At 47.6% G+C, this 14,629-nt stretch overlaps 1 protein-coding gene across 2 annotated transcripts in view; it reads right to left on the bottom strand.

The window, feature by feature from the left end:
• Nucleotides 1–6,701, bottom strand: part of OSBP2 (oxysterol binding protein 2) — a 211,845-nt gene extending 205,144 nt beyond the window's left edge. For both annotated transcript variants that reach the window (XM_004378947.2, XM_012556294.2), the window contains exon 1: nt 6,049–6,701. In XM_004378947.2, coding sequence (XP_004379004.1) covers nt 6,049–6,701 — 653 coding nt within the window. The remainder of the gene's footprint in view (nt 1–6,048) is intronic.
• Between the last annotated feature and the right edge of the window lie 7,928 nt (nt 6,702–14,629).

The raw sequence follows: 14,629 nt of genomic DNA, 5'->3' as shown, positions 1-14,629 counted from the left end.
ATAAACAGAATACAAACCATAAGTAACAATGCACAAACACCAGAAGAGAAACTAGATAACCAGGAGCTCCTAAAAATCAAACACATATGCTCATCAAAAGACTTCACCAAAATAGTCAAAAGACAACCAACAGACTGGGAAAAAATTTTTGGCTATGACAAATCCAATCAGCATCTAATCTCTAAAATCTACAAGATATTGCAAAACCTCAACAACAAAAAGACAAACAATCCAATTTAAAAATGGGCAAAGGATATGAATAGGCACTTCGCCAAAAAAGACATTCAGGTGGCTAACAGACACATGAGGAAATGCTCATGATCATTAGTCATTAAAGAGATAACCAAACCTCTTGCTGTCCAGTCGATTCCGACTCATAGAGACTCTATGGGCCAGAGTGGAACTGCCTTGTAGAGTTTCCAAGGAGTGCTGGTGGATTCGAGCTGCCAACCTTTTGGTTAGCAGATGTAGCTCTTACCACTTTGCCATCATTGACCAACACAGAAATGCAAATCGAAAGTACAATGAGATATCATCTCACCCCAACAAGGCTACCCTTAATCCAAAAAACACAAAATAATAAATGTTGGAGGGGTTGTGGAGAGAACGGAACACTTATACACTGTTGGTGGGAATGTAACATGGTACAACCACTTTGGAAATCGATTTGGCACTTTCTCTAAAAGCTAGAAATAGAAGTACCATACGATCCAGCAATCCCACTCCTTGGAATATATCCTAGAGAAATAAGAGCCGTCATACTAATAGATATATATGCACACCCATGTTCATTGCAGCACTGTTCACGATAGCAAAAAGATGGAAACAGCCTAGATGTCCATCAGTGGACGAATGGATAAACAAATTATGGTATATTCACACAATGGAATACTATGCAACGATAAAGAACAATGATGAATTTGTGAAATATAACATGGAGGAATCTGGAAGGCATTATACTGAGTGAATTTAGTCAGTTGCAAAAGGACAAATACTGTATAAGATCACTATTACAAGAACTCAAGAAAAGGTTTAAACACAGAAGAAAACATTCTTTGATGGCTACAAGGGTGGGGAGGGAGGGAGAGGGGTATTCACTTACTAGATAGTAGACAAGAATTACGTAAAGGGAAGGACAACACACACTACAGGGGAAGTCAGCACAACTGGCCTAAATCAAAGCTAAGAAGTTTCCTGAATACAAGCAAACACTTTGAGGGATAGAGTAGCCGGGGCGGGGGCCTGGGGACCATGGTTTCGGGGGACATCTAGGTCAACTGGCATAACAAACTTTATTAAGAAAATGTTCTGCATCCCATTTCACTGAGTGGTGTCTGGAGTCTTAAAAGCTTGCAAGGGGCCATCTAAGATGCATCAATTCGTCCCAACTCACCTGGAGCAAAGGAGAATGAAGAACACCAAAGACACAAGGAAAATATTAGCCCAAGAGACAGAAAGGTCGACATAAACCAGAGACTTCATCAGCCTGAGACCAGAAGAACTATATGATGCCTGGCTACCACCAATGACCGCCCTGACAGAAACACAACAGAGAGCCCCTGACGGAGCAGGAGAAAACTAGTGTGCAGAACTCAAATTCTAGTGAAAAGATAAGACTTAACAGTTTGACTCAGACTGGGGGGGACCCCGGACTCTCTATTAGCCCAAAACTAAAACCATTCCCCAGGTCAACTCTTCAGACATTAGACTACTATGGGAGATAAAATGATATTCGTGAAGACTGTGCTTCTTAGCTCAAGTAGATACATGAGACTAAATGGGCAGGTCCTGTCCAGAGATGAGATGAGAAGGCAGAGAGGGTCAGCAGCTGGTTGTATGGACATGGAAAATCCGACGTGGAAAGGAGGAGTGTGCTGTCACAGTACAGGGAGAGCAACTAGGGTCACATAACAATGTGTGTATAAACTTTTGTAGGAAAAACTAACTTGAATTGTAAACTTTCACTTAAAGCACAATAAAAGAAAAAGGAAAAAATCACATACTGTACAAAACCCTTTTTTATAAAAATTAAGAGTCGACCAAATAAAAAACATGCTTTTTTTGAATTGCATGTACATGAGTTAAAACTAAACAAAAAGGAAAGAAAGGTGACAGTGACCAGGATTTAGGATGGTGGTTATCCTGGAGCAGGGAGACCAGAGGATGCGATGGGGGTACAAGACAAGTGTGCCCAAATTTTCTCCAGCCACCAGGCTTCACTTAAGCAAATTTTTTTTTACAGTGTGGTCTTTTCAAAATGGAAGCTATTAAGAGAAATGGCTCTCATTCCCTTGCTGTGGGCTACTTGACCTAGCAGGTAAACCTGATCCCACCTGGCCCCTAAGGCAAGAAGAACACAAATAAAAAACTTGTTCACCCATTTTTCAGATCCTTCTATTTGAGAAAGGCACAGGAAACCTCTTCGGTTTGCAAGTGCCTGAATCTTGCCTTGATTCCAGCCATGCACACACTTGGAAAACCACAATGGAAGCCTGGGGTGGGGGCAGCGGGTATCAAGATCATATACACACCGCCCTGGGCACAGGCAAAGCACTTGAGAATGCACCCTGCTGCTGGCAGGCTTGGAGAATGGACATGGCTAGTCTAGAAGGCAGGGTGTGGCTCAGAATCAGGATAGGGGAGCAGGAGAGTGCAGTCAAGCATGCAAAGTACTGAGACGCATAAGGAAGGACAGAATAAAGTGTCCTCCAGAAGGCATAACCAAGCGCAAGGAAGAAGTGGCAATTCCGGCTCTTCCACAGAAGGGCCTTTATCACCACAAGCCAAGCCAGGGTCTTTCTGCAGACTAAGACTCAGCCCCAGTGGCATTCAACTGATGGGTAAAGATGAAGAAACCCAAAGGCCAACTCCAACTGGTGCGTCTGGGTAAGCCATGAAGCTCTTTCGTTCAGCCTCAGTTTCCCTATCTAGGAGACTAAATGAGAGCCAAACAAGAGTACCAAATCCGTTGCTGTTGAGTGTCTGTCATAGTGATCCTATAGGACAGGGCAGAACTGCCCCACAGGGTTTCCAAGAAGCAGCTGGTAGATTCAAACCGCCAACCTTCTGGTTAGCAGCCGAGCTCTTAACCTCTATACCACCAGGGCTCCAACCAGAGTACAGTGCTATACAAACATCAGGAATCATTCATTCCACCCAGGTGAGTCGAGCAACAGTTCTACCTACCTCGGAATCTGGAAAAGTCCAAAAACAAAACTACAGAGCTGGACTGTGCAAGCGTACACACAAGGAACTTGTTTCCACTCTTTCTGCCCTCCCCCCAAAACAAGTATCTGTCCCCACAACCTTATCAGCAAGCAGTAAGAATTTTTCTTAGATATGCAGAGAATCTGCACATTTCAGATTACCCTAAAATGCCAACTGTCTATACACAGTTCTTGTAAGAAAACAAGACAGGACATCTTTGCTCTTCCACTTAAAACACAAACTCATGAGGTCAGGTTTTACTTCCACTACAGCTAGGCCTTCCTGCCACTGTGGGGCCCTAGATCATAAACATGACCTTGACCCCTACAGTTTAGTAGTACCTGGGCAAATACAGATAACTTGGAAATGCTGAACTCAAGGGTGAGTGGGCTTTATGACACACCTGGAACAGACACAGGTCAGATGTCTGCTCCACAACCTACTGGGCAGGTGACCTCAGACAAGCTACTTCCCCCTTTCAAACCTCAGAACTCCTCATCTGTACAACAAGACAATACTGGAACCCACCTTACTGTGTGGTTGTGAGGATGAAATACATGAATATAACGTAAAATGTGGTGTGGGGTCCACAGCCAACATGCCCCATGCATTCGAGAAGACAGAGTGACATCCACTTAAAGCAAACCACTGACGTCCCCACCATTGCATGGCTTATCGAGAGGGAGCTCTTTTGGCTCAGTCTCCTCACTCTAAGAACAATGTGTTCGGTGTGATATGTAATATGTACTGTCTTAGTCATCTAGTGCTGCTACAACAGAAATATGACAAGTGGATGGCTTTAACAAAGAGACATTTATTTCTTCACAGTAAAGTAGGCTAAAAGTCCAAATTCAGGGCGTCAGCTCCAAGGAAAGTCTTTCTCTCTGTGTCAGCCTTCTCATCAGTGTTCTCCTGGACTAGGAGCTTCTCTGCACAGGGACCCCAGGTCCAAAGGACATGCTCTGCTCCTGGCACTGTTTTCTTGGTGGTATGAGGTCCCCTGCCTCTCTGCTCACTTCTCTCTTGTATATCCCAAGAGACTGCTTCAGAACACAATCCAATCTTGTAGATTGAGTCCTGCCTTACTAACACAATTGCCACCCATCCTCCCTCATTAACATCATAGAAGCAGGATTTACAACATATAAGAAAATCACACAGTATCAGGAATCACGGCCCAGTCAAACTGACACACACATTTTTGGGGGGACATAATTCAATCCATGACATGTATGGGGCCGTCTTCAGATCAGGGGGCTGAGGGGCACCGGGACACCACATGAGAAGGGCACATTAGAAACACATTTCAGATTTCTTCCCTGCCAGTAGTTAAAGACAATCTGTGACCCCGCCCCCACCCCCACCCCCACCCTGGAGTGGGAACCATCACTTAACTTCAGCAGAGCTCTCAAATTCTCAGGTGCTTCACAGACTCAACCCTCCTCTAGGAGCTGTGTTCCCAAAAGCTAGGAAGGACTGTATCAATCCTGTGAGGGGTGACCTGAAGGGTTACTACCTGGCAAAGTGAAATGAGCAAGGTGACCCAAGTTCCAGCAAACAGCAAGGCACGGCCTTCCAGTTTGCAACAATGACAGAATCGTGCTTCTCAGTGTATGGAGTCCCTGGCTGGTGCAAATAGTTAATATGTTTTGCGGCTAACCAAAAGGTTGGAGGTTCGGGTCCACCCAGAGGCACCTCTGAAAAATCAGCCTGGGCACAGTTCTACTCTGACACACATGGGGTCACCATGAGTGGGAATCAACTCAATCACAACAGGTTTTTCTCAATGTGTGGTGCCAGAACTTGTTAGAAATGCCGAATCTCAGGCCCCTCCCCAGACCTACTGCATCAGACACTCAGGGGATGGGTCCCAGCACTTCCTGTTTTCACCAGCCCCCCAGGAATTCGGATCCATGCTCAAGTTGAGAACCATTGATTAGAGTGCTTTGAGGTCTCAAAGCTTAACCCAACACCAGGAAACATAACTCAGGCAACAGCCACTAAGTAAGGAGAGGAAGCCTTCAGTATCTTTCTCCCTTTCAACCAGTTTCAGAAGGAAGACAGTGTTAGCTACTTTACCGTTGGACTTCAATTTTGAATCTCACACTGCTTCTGGAATAAGAAAGGAGAACAGTAGGATGCTTTCTGGTATCGCCACAAAATGCCAAGGTAGGCTCCTGAAGGGCAGAAGCTGTGTCTGATCTGTCTGTGAGTCTGCTGTGTCTAGCCCAAGGCCTGGCAACCAGCATTAGGAAAGGCGGGAAACAAATTGAGTGACCAACTGGGGAGCAAACAAATTGCCAATGACCTTAGCTCCTGAATCCAATAGGGTAATGACTCTGGGGGTCTGGCTCCAGCCAGCAACAACCAAAGTGAGACATGAAGACAGCATCTTTCTGTCAGCTACTTCCTGAAAAATATATCCACCTTACTTCAAAAACAGTCTACAGGCCACCACAGACTCAGCTAACAAATTACCAGGGAACTCAGACATGAGGCATCTGGAACCTCTGCTGGAATCTACCCAGGCCCCACAACTACCAAGACCAGAAGGGGACTGAAGCCCAGACTGCTGCCTCACTCGACCTCCACGCTTACCCCAAACCCAAGGTCGCTAGAGGCCATGTCCGCAGGAGACTTCCTGCTAGAGTTCAAGGACTCCAGCCCTTGGAAATGGGCCAGAGGCGTTACTTTTCCTGCTGGAGTGCATGTCCCCAAGTTGTCCCTAGGTGAGTGGTGATGTCCCCCGACCCTGGAAGCCATTCAGAGGCATGGCCTCCTCATAGGAGGCAGCATCCTCATCCTCCAACCTCAGAAGTCCCGTCCCAGCCACTTCCGTACCTGTAGTAAGACAGAAGGCCATTGCTGAGCACGAACCAGCGGCGCTGATAGCCCTTCAGGTAGTTGGTCCACTTGAGGAGCCAGCCCTTGAAGCTGTCCAGAGGCAGTAAGATCGTCGGGGCAGTGGAGGTCATGCCTGTCCCTGAAAATGGCCCCCCCAACGACACTGGCCTTGTCTGTCCCAGCCGAGTGACAGGCAGGGGCTTTAAAGCCGGCAGCGGCCCCGACATAGGTTTGGTCAAGGGCAAGTTTTCCAGCTGCTCTGTTATGGTCTTGGTGAAGGGCCCGGCCCCTACACCTGGGCCAGACCCCGGCCCGGGTGCTGCCCCCGGCTCCGGCGCTGCCCCCGGCCCCAGCGCCAGCAGCAGTCCCGGTCCATGCCCGGGCTCCGGCTCAGACACTGGTTCGGACGCAAGTTCCGATCTTGACACGACCTCAGAAACTGGCTCCAACTCCTGTTCTGACACCGGCTCCCGCTCGGACACTGGCTGAGGCTGAGGCTTTGACTCTGGCCGGGAGCCATACGTGGACACGCTCATGCTCGGCGCCGCCGTGTGGCAGGACAGGCAGGGAACAACCGTGAACAGCGACGAGAGCCCGCGGGAGCGGCCGCCGCAGCCGCCGCCTCGGCAAGGAGCGACCGCTTTCCCCATAGAGCTAGCCGGCCGGAGCGCCGCCCTGCGCTGGGGGAGGGGAGGCGCGGGACCGGGCGGGGGCAGGCTGTGCGCCGTCACGTGCGGGCGGCGCGAAGCAGGGGCGCGCGCCGCCTCGCGCCGCACCGGCGGTTGTGTTCCGTAAGCTCTGCCAGCGCCTGGCGCTCAGGGGACAGACTTAGACCCCTGCCCTCCCTTGTTTCGCCAATGCCCGACTCAGGCTCTGGCCCTTGAAGGGCTCCCTGGAAATACCTGTGGGCCGCGTGCGGGCGACGAGAATGGACAGTGCGTTTCAAGCCACCATCCCTGCCTGCGCGCCAACCCGTGCCAGGCGCTGGGGGAACAATGATGAATGCAGAGCCCGCCGGCTCCCATCGCAGCTCTACCCGCGGGGCCCTGCCCCCCACCGGGGGTGGGAGGAGGGAAGGGAGGTTAGGTTCGGCACACAAAACCACTAACGCGCCCGAAGCACAGGGGCCCTCCCCGTGGCAGCCATTACCTGTCTGTAGGTAGGTCCATCCCGCGGCCACCAGGCACTGTGGCCCGAAGCCGCTCACAGCTCCCGGGCCAGCTGGCCTCTGGTTATTTAAGGGCGCTTCGCCGCGAGCGGCAGCATAGTTCAGATTCTCTAAACTAGTATAGAAAGTTTTTGTAAACTGAGCATCGAAAGTGAAGTTCTGAACTTGAACCTCCTGGATATCTCTGGGAGGACTTGAACAGTCGGTGAAGCCTCTGCAGTATTCCCGTGGAGTTTTAACGTGTCTGTGCATTTTTCTGGGGAGAAGGTCCGTAGTTTTCATTTTCATGGTATTTCCAAAGGAGTCTGTGACTCCAGAAAGGTTAAACATCAGTGATTTTAAAGAATCTATTATAAAGGGAACAGTGAAAAACGAAGACCAAAGAAGAATTGACCATTCAAACTGGTGTTGGCAAAGAATTTTGAACATACCATGGACTGTCAGAAGAATGAACAAACCAGTCTTGCAAGAAGTATAGCCAGAATACTCCTTAGAAGTGAGGATGGCAATTGGAAAGATTTCTTGTTTACTTTGGACATGTCATCAGGAGGGACCAATCACTGGAGAAGGACATCATGCCTGGTAAACTGAGGGTCAGTGAAAAAGACGGAGACCCTAAATGAGATGGATTGACACAGTGGCTACAACAATGGACTCAAACATAGCAACAATTGTCACAATGGTGCAGAACCAGGCAGCTTTTCATTCTGTTGTACATAAGTTCGCTATAAGTTGGAGCCAACTCAATGGCACCTAACAACAAAACAATCATAAAAGGGAAGGTTGATGATGATTACTACAAATAATTGGAAATACAAGTTGAGAGACTGGATACTGGGCTTCTGCCAAGACCTTTCCAGCTTTAGACCTCTGTGCAGCCCCCCCCCCCCGCACCATCCTCAAATATCTTCCCCACCCCCTTATCAACCTATCTACTCCTGTTCTTTGCCTGTGACAAAATAACCTGTGCTAGGGCGAGCCTCCTACATGAAGTGATGGCCAGAAACAGGGCAGACTGGAAGGTCCTAGAAATAGGAGGTGCAGACATGCTGAGCAGGAGTCTCTGCCATCTTTGCTGGTGACCCTGGAACCCCCTCCGGGGCACTTGCCTCTGAGTGGTGGTCTTACCTGCAGTTTTGCAGTGAGCTCTGGAGGGTGGAGACCTGCCCATCTTGGTCTACCCAGTGGTGGTCCTCAAACTCAGTATGCTGATTCACCCCAAGGAAAAGTAATTGTCTCTGGGGAGCAGTGGGTGGGGGAGAACCCGGCAACTGGGGAATGGGGTGGAGTGCTTACTTTTCACTTGTACCCTTTTGGAATTTTTGAATGTTTTATTGTGTGTATGTTTCACTTATTCAAAAAACAATAATAATTGCTCAAAATCACCCCCAGGAAGCTCATTAGAAATTCAGTTTCCACCCACATCTCCCAGAGGTTCCAATGCAATAGGGCTGAGGTGGAATCTAGGAGCATGCATTTTAACAAGCTCCTGTGGGGTTTCTGATGTGGATGGCCCACTCTTTGATGGGCAGTGATGTGGAGCGAACATCTTGGGTTTTGGGAGCCAGACTCGCTCAGGAAATCCTAGCTCTGCCACTTCCTAGCTGTGGGACCTTCAGCCATCCCACTGAGCCCCCAGTTGCTCAACCATAAAATGAGGCTAATGATGCCTATCTCACACATTATGAGTAAAAAGGCACATTTGGCACAGTAAGTGCTCAGTGAATACTCCATCATTATTTAACTAGAGGGTTCTCTGTAAAATGTTTGGTGAAATGAATTAAACAGAGGCCAGAGCAGAAAGAGATGAAACCGAGAGTGACAAGCATCAAAAACAGCCACAATGGGAAAAGCTCAGTGCCTGCTATGTATGTGCCAGAGGTGTTTTCGACCCTCAAGTAGGGAAGCAGACTAGTAATCAAATGCTTAACAAAATGTTTTGACTTGCAATAAAATACAAATCTCTCTAAGATGACTCAGCCTAAGTCGTTAGTTCTGTCAGAAGGATGAAGAAGGCATTACAGGAGGGGCAATGTTTGCGCTTAGTCAGAAGGATGTGGAGTGTTAGGGCATTCAAGGGAAGTCTCAAATCAGGGGAGAACACCTTGTGTGAAGAATGACAAAGGCTCAGTATATCTGGAAGAGTGGGGCAGGAGATGGATGAACGCCCCGCTATGTAGAATGCCCTTTATTCTATGGAAGGTGGGGCTCCTGGGACAAGAGAACCTTTTAATTTTTAAAGCGCCAGACCCTTCTTGGGTCTGGAGCAAAAAATATGCAAGATAAGCCTGCCTGGGACATCTTGTCATGCCAGAAAGAGGCTATTCCAGATCACTGGGGCTGTGTCAAAAGAACTCAGAAGCCAACTTGAAGGGGCTCTACTGGCCAAAGATGGGACAATTTGAATATTTTTTAAAAAAGGTGACAATGTATTGAAACATCAAATATCCATAAGTTAGAATAAAAATTCGTAAGTTAAACCATAAGTTCATAAAGTTACCAAAAAAACAAACAAACCTTATTGGTCATCTTTGAAGGTCGCTACAGCACCAGTTCATTATTCTGAAAGTTTATAAAGGGGAAAAAACCAGTCTGCATCCTTCCTTTCTTGTACAAACTGTATCTCATAGAAACTGAAGGGTTTAGGAGGGGAATCTTTATAGAACAATCCTAATACAGAAGGACTGATAGAAAAAAAAATCATCTTTTGGCAACCTTTAATAAAATAATGGATCTATGCAATGACCATCAATAGGTACTAAAACTACTAGGTGAAATATTGATGAGGAACTTTATAAAGGAAGGACTGAGCTAGCATAAATCTTCTGCAGTGCAATGGATTGCTTTTATATGGCCTTTATAGCCGTGGTCTTGTAACTCCCACCAAATATTTGGGTGGGACTGTGCAAATAAGGTGCTTGTGGCCCACCACGGGGATTTGTCAGCTTGCTAATAATACAAATAAAGTGCATGGAACCCTTGGGGGGGGGGTGGTAACATGCAAATAAGGTTATGGAACCTTAACAAAGGGATTGGTCAGTTTAGCCATCCTGCTAGGCTTAAAAGAGACACAATCCCAGAGCAGAGGGAGACTTGACTACCACCAGGAAAAAGAGACGGGAGCAGAGCGTGTCCTTTGGCCCTGGGATCCCTGCACTGAGACCCTCCTAGACCCAGGAGACAGAGAGCTGTAACACTGGAGAAGGCAAGATAGCGAGAAGCAGCAGAGATAAGCAGCGGCAGCAGAGACAGCAGAACTGGAGACCAGCAGAAGATGGCATGGTGAGCTTCCCAGCCCGTGGAGCAAGAGAGCTGAGCGCCTTTGGGCTGAGGCTTACTGGCGGAGTAGGGTGCCTCCAGGCACTTAACTGGCAGAGCTAAAGAGCTTTGTAACACTTGCCCAAGCAAGGCAGAGGGCAGGCCGAGGAGCCAAGGGCCAGAGAGAGGCCTACGTGCAGGCATGGCTGAGAAGAGGCTGTCCTGATTTAAGAACTGTATCCTGAACTGTAACCTGTTACTTCTCTAATAAACCTCATAACTGTGAGTATGATCTGTGAGTTCTGTGTGGCCATTGCAATGAATTACTGAACCCAACAAAGAAGTATAGTATGCTGTGGGAGGGACGGTTGGAGTTAGAATTGCTAAAAAGACTGGAGAGAGGAGGTATGTCTGACCTCCCCTCATAGGACTCTGCCTTGGCCTGTTGATGCTAATGATTCTCTCTCCCCTTCAAGAAGTTAGAGGTGGTCAGACGCCTTCCCCATACCATTTTTACACTTGGCATCAGAAGTGGAATTTATTGCAATGGCTCCAGAATCATGAAGCATGGGACTTTGTAACAGAGAGAAGGATGGGGCATGGGAAGTGAAAATTTTGATTCTTGGGTGGTTACTTTGGTTACTGTTATCTGTAATGCCTGAAAGGAAAGTAAAAGATGTTATGCTGCAGCTGAGGGAAGCCGCATCTGGAAAGGTTTGGGGCAAAAGCCAGGCCCGTTAAGCAAGATGACTGATAAGGTACCAGGGTCTTCTGGTTCCACCCAGCCAGAGGCCCAAGACCATATGTATATGAATGGGAAGATAGTCAAGATGTGGAGAAGAAAAGATGAAACTGGAATGTTTTAAAAAGGGTTATGTGTTTATTTGAATGTACTATGGATATTGAATGTTTCTCCTACCCAGTGTTGTAAAACAGACCTACCCATATGATGGAAATGAATATTGAGTGTTAACAGATAACAGACAACATGTAACTCCACCTTCAACCAATACTTGATTGGATATGCTAAAAGAACTAGGATTTGCCTGAAAGAAACACAAGCTGTTGGTTTAAATGCTGTAGCCCTGTGATTAGAGTATTGGGGGCTTAGGTTGAAAACCGGAGCACCACCAGGGAAATGTACATTTGAAAAGACACACAGACCTACCCAGAACTGCTGAGAGAACAGGAGATTTGCATTTGAAGGAAGAACCTGCAGAAAAAAATGACTGTTTTGCTTTTTGAATTTCAAGCAAGGGGCTTGCCTGGAGGCAGGAAAAGTCAGTGCCCATCAGAAGAACCCCCTTCTAGGACTGGAAGTTAAAGGGAGCCGGTGAGTAGACAGCTTGGTATGCTCATTTGTGGTGACCACCTGGGTCCACTTGATGAGTGGAAGTGGGGGAGGTGCAGCAATGGAAGATGGACTGAGTTTGGACATGTTCCATTGGCACCTGTTGACCTAGCCCACGAGGGCTAGGGATGAGAGAGAGAGAAGGGGCTGGCTGGTCTGAATTGCTAGGAAGTGTGTGGACTCCCAAGCCTATGGCTAGTACCCATTGACTTAGCCCACAGGGGCTAGGGATGAGCTGACCAGAACCAACCAAATGAAAAGAAAGATGTTTGACACCTTGAGCTGGTGTAGATTGTTGCAATTTGATGGCTTGCTTTGGGCTGGACCTTGCTTATGGATGCAGATGCTCAAGGTTCCAACTGGAACAGAAGAGTCTGCAAATCAAGGAACATGCTTGTCTCCTCAGTACTGGACTGATAAAGAAAAAACCAAACCCGTTGCTATCGAGTCAATTCCAACTCATAGTGACCCTATAGGACGGAGTAGACCTGACCCATACAGTTTCCAAAGAGGGCCTGGTGAATTTGAACTGCCAGCCTTTTGGTTAGCAGCCGTAGCTCTTAACCACTACACCACCAGGGTTTCCAGTGGTTTGATAGGGATAGGCAATTTAAATATTGGCTATCTAAAACAGGAGGAGATAAAGGCATGAAGTAGCTGGCTTACACACTCTCATGGGCATGCTTAGACTCAAAATGAGGAGGACAAGCAAGGATCCCCACTGAATAGATTCTTCTTTTTCCTATATGTCTGGGGAAGAGAGGGTGGGGGAAGATTCTGATAGGATTATATAATTCAGCTGTGAGTATTGTTTGTTAACAGGGTTAATTGTGATTGTAAAAACTGTAATTGTAGAAGCAGTAACTATGAAGGAGTGGACTAAGGGGGAGGCACTCCTGGACTAGAGTACAGTGGCCAAACCTAAAGTTCTTTAAAGGTTTTGTATTGGCGATACCTTGTGAGGCTCAGGGCAAGGGAATAATCTCTCAGTTAAACTTTATCAGACACCAGAAAGTGTGAAGCTGAAACAACTTTTGGAGAACCTGACCAGATCCAATGGATACCTGCAGTAGACCTAAATGGCTGGTACCTGAGTAACCTCAGCCTGAGGACTCTGCCCTACCGAAAGACTACTTGTTAATGACGGTTTTGGACTCGTAAAATGACTGGGAGGGGGAAGTTATCCTCCAACTATGAACGAACAATGGCTAGAAAAGCAAGGGGGTGGTCTGTGGTGTGATGAATTGCTTTTATATGGCCCTTATAGCCAACGTCTTATAGCTCCCACCAAATGATTGGATGGGACTGTATAAATAAGGTGCTTGTGGCCCACAAAGGGGATTGGACAGCTTGCTGATAATACAAATAAGGTGCATGGAACCCTTGTGGGGGTGGACCATGCAAATAAGGTGTATGGAACCCTAACAAGGGGATCGGTCAGTTTTACCATCCTGCTATATGCTTAAAAGAGAGACGATCCCAGAGCAGGGGAAGACCTGACTACCGCCAAGAAGAAGAGATGGAAGGAGAGAGCATCTTTTGGACTCGGGATCCCTGCACTGAGACTCTCCTAGACCCCGGAGACAGAGAGAGAGCTGTAACATAAGAGATGGCAAGACGGCGAGAAGCAGCAGCAGAGTAATGGAGGCAGCAGAACCAGGAGACTGTCACAGGAGATGTTGTGGTGAGCTTCCCAGCCCACAGAGTGAAGCGAGAGAGCTGAGTGCTTTTAGGTAGACTTGCTGGCAGAGTGGGATAACTCTGGGGCCTTGGCACGAGAACTAGGCTTGCCAACTCATGGAGTGAGAGCTGAGCATCTTTGGCCTAGCCTTACTGGCAGAGTGGGGTGCCCCCCAGGTACTTATCAGTGGAGATAAAGAGCTTTATAACACTTGCCCAAGAAGGGCAGAGGCTGGGCCAAGGGCTGAGGGCCAGAGAGAGGCCTGCCTATGGGCACAGCTGAGAAGAGGCTGTCCTGATCAAAGAACTGTATCCTGAATTGTAACCTGTTACTTCCCTAATAAACCCATAACTGTGAGTATGGTCTGTGAGTTCTATGTGGACATTGCAATGAATTATGGAACCCAGCAAAGAAGTAGACAGTGCTGCGGGAGGGACGATTCGTGTCAGAATTGCTAAAAAGACTGGAGAGAGGAGGTATGTCTGACCTCCACCTCCTAGGATTCACCCTTGGGCTATTGATGCTGATAATGATTCTCTTTCATGAAGTTAGAGGAGGTCAGACACCTATGCCATGCCATTTTTACATCTACTGATCAATCTTTGCATTACTAAAAGTGCAAAAACAAGATAATATGGGAGACAGAGCAACCATGGTACTATAGACAGAAGCACAATGCTGTCCCTCTGAGGCAAAGGGCCAAAAACTAAGTAAAACAGATACAAATGTCAATCCTGGAACCCTAAGCATCAAATGAAGGAATAGAGAACTCGATCAAGCACCGAATGGAGTGAGAAACTGACAGAGAACAAACAACGAAGAGAGCTACAGAGTGGAGGTCCCCTACCAGCTAACACAGCATGGATTCTTGATCTTGGACTACAGCCACCAAGGAACGCGGACAGGGAATACGGGAAGGCAACGTCATGGAGCTCCCAACAGGAGATAGAGCACCCAGTAACCAGGCATACATGCTCTCCCACCCCCCACTCTTTTTCCCTATATGAGGAGTCTGCCATTTTCTAACAGGCCACGGTCACTCGGCTGGAGAGATACCAGCTCACTGCTGCCTAGATTTGCCATCTTGGACCTCAGCCATCAAAGACCGCAGACAGGGAGT

Source organism: Trichechus manatus, unplaced genomic scaffold, assembly GCF_000243295.1.
Source record: "Trichechus manatus latirostris isolate Lorelei unplaced genomic scaffold, TriManLat1.0 scaffold00061, whole genome shotgun sequence".
Classification (NCBI taxonomy): Eukaryota; Metazoa; Chordata; class Mammalia; order Sirenia; family Trichechidae; genus Trichechus; species Trichechus manatus.
This window is presented reverse-complemented; position numbering and strand designations above follow the sequence as displayed.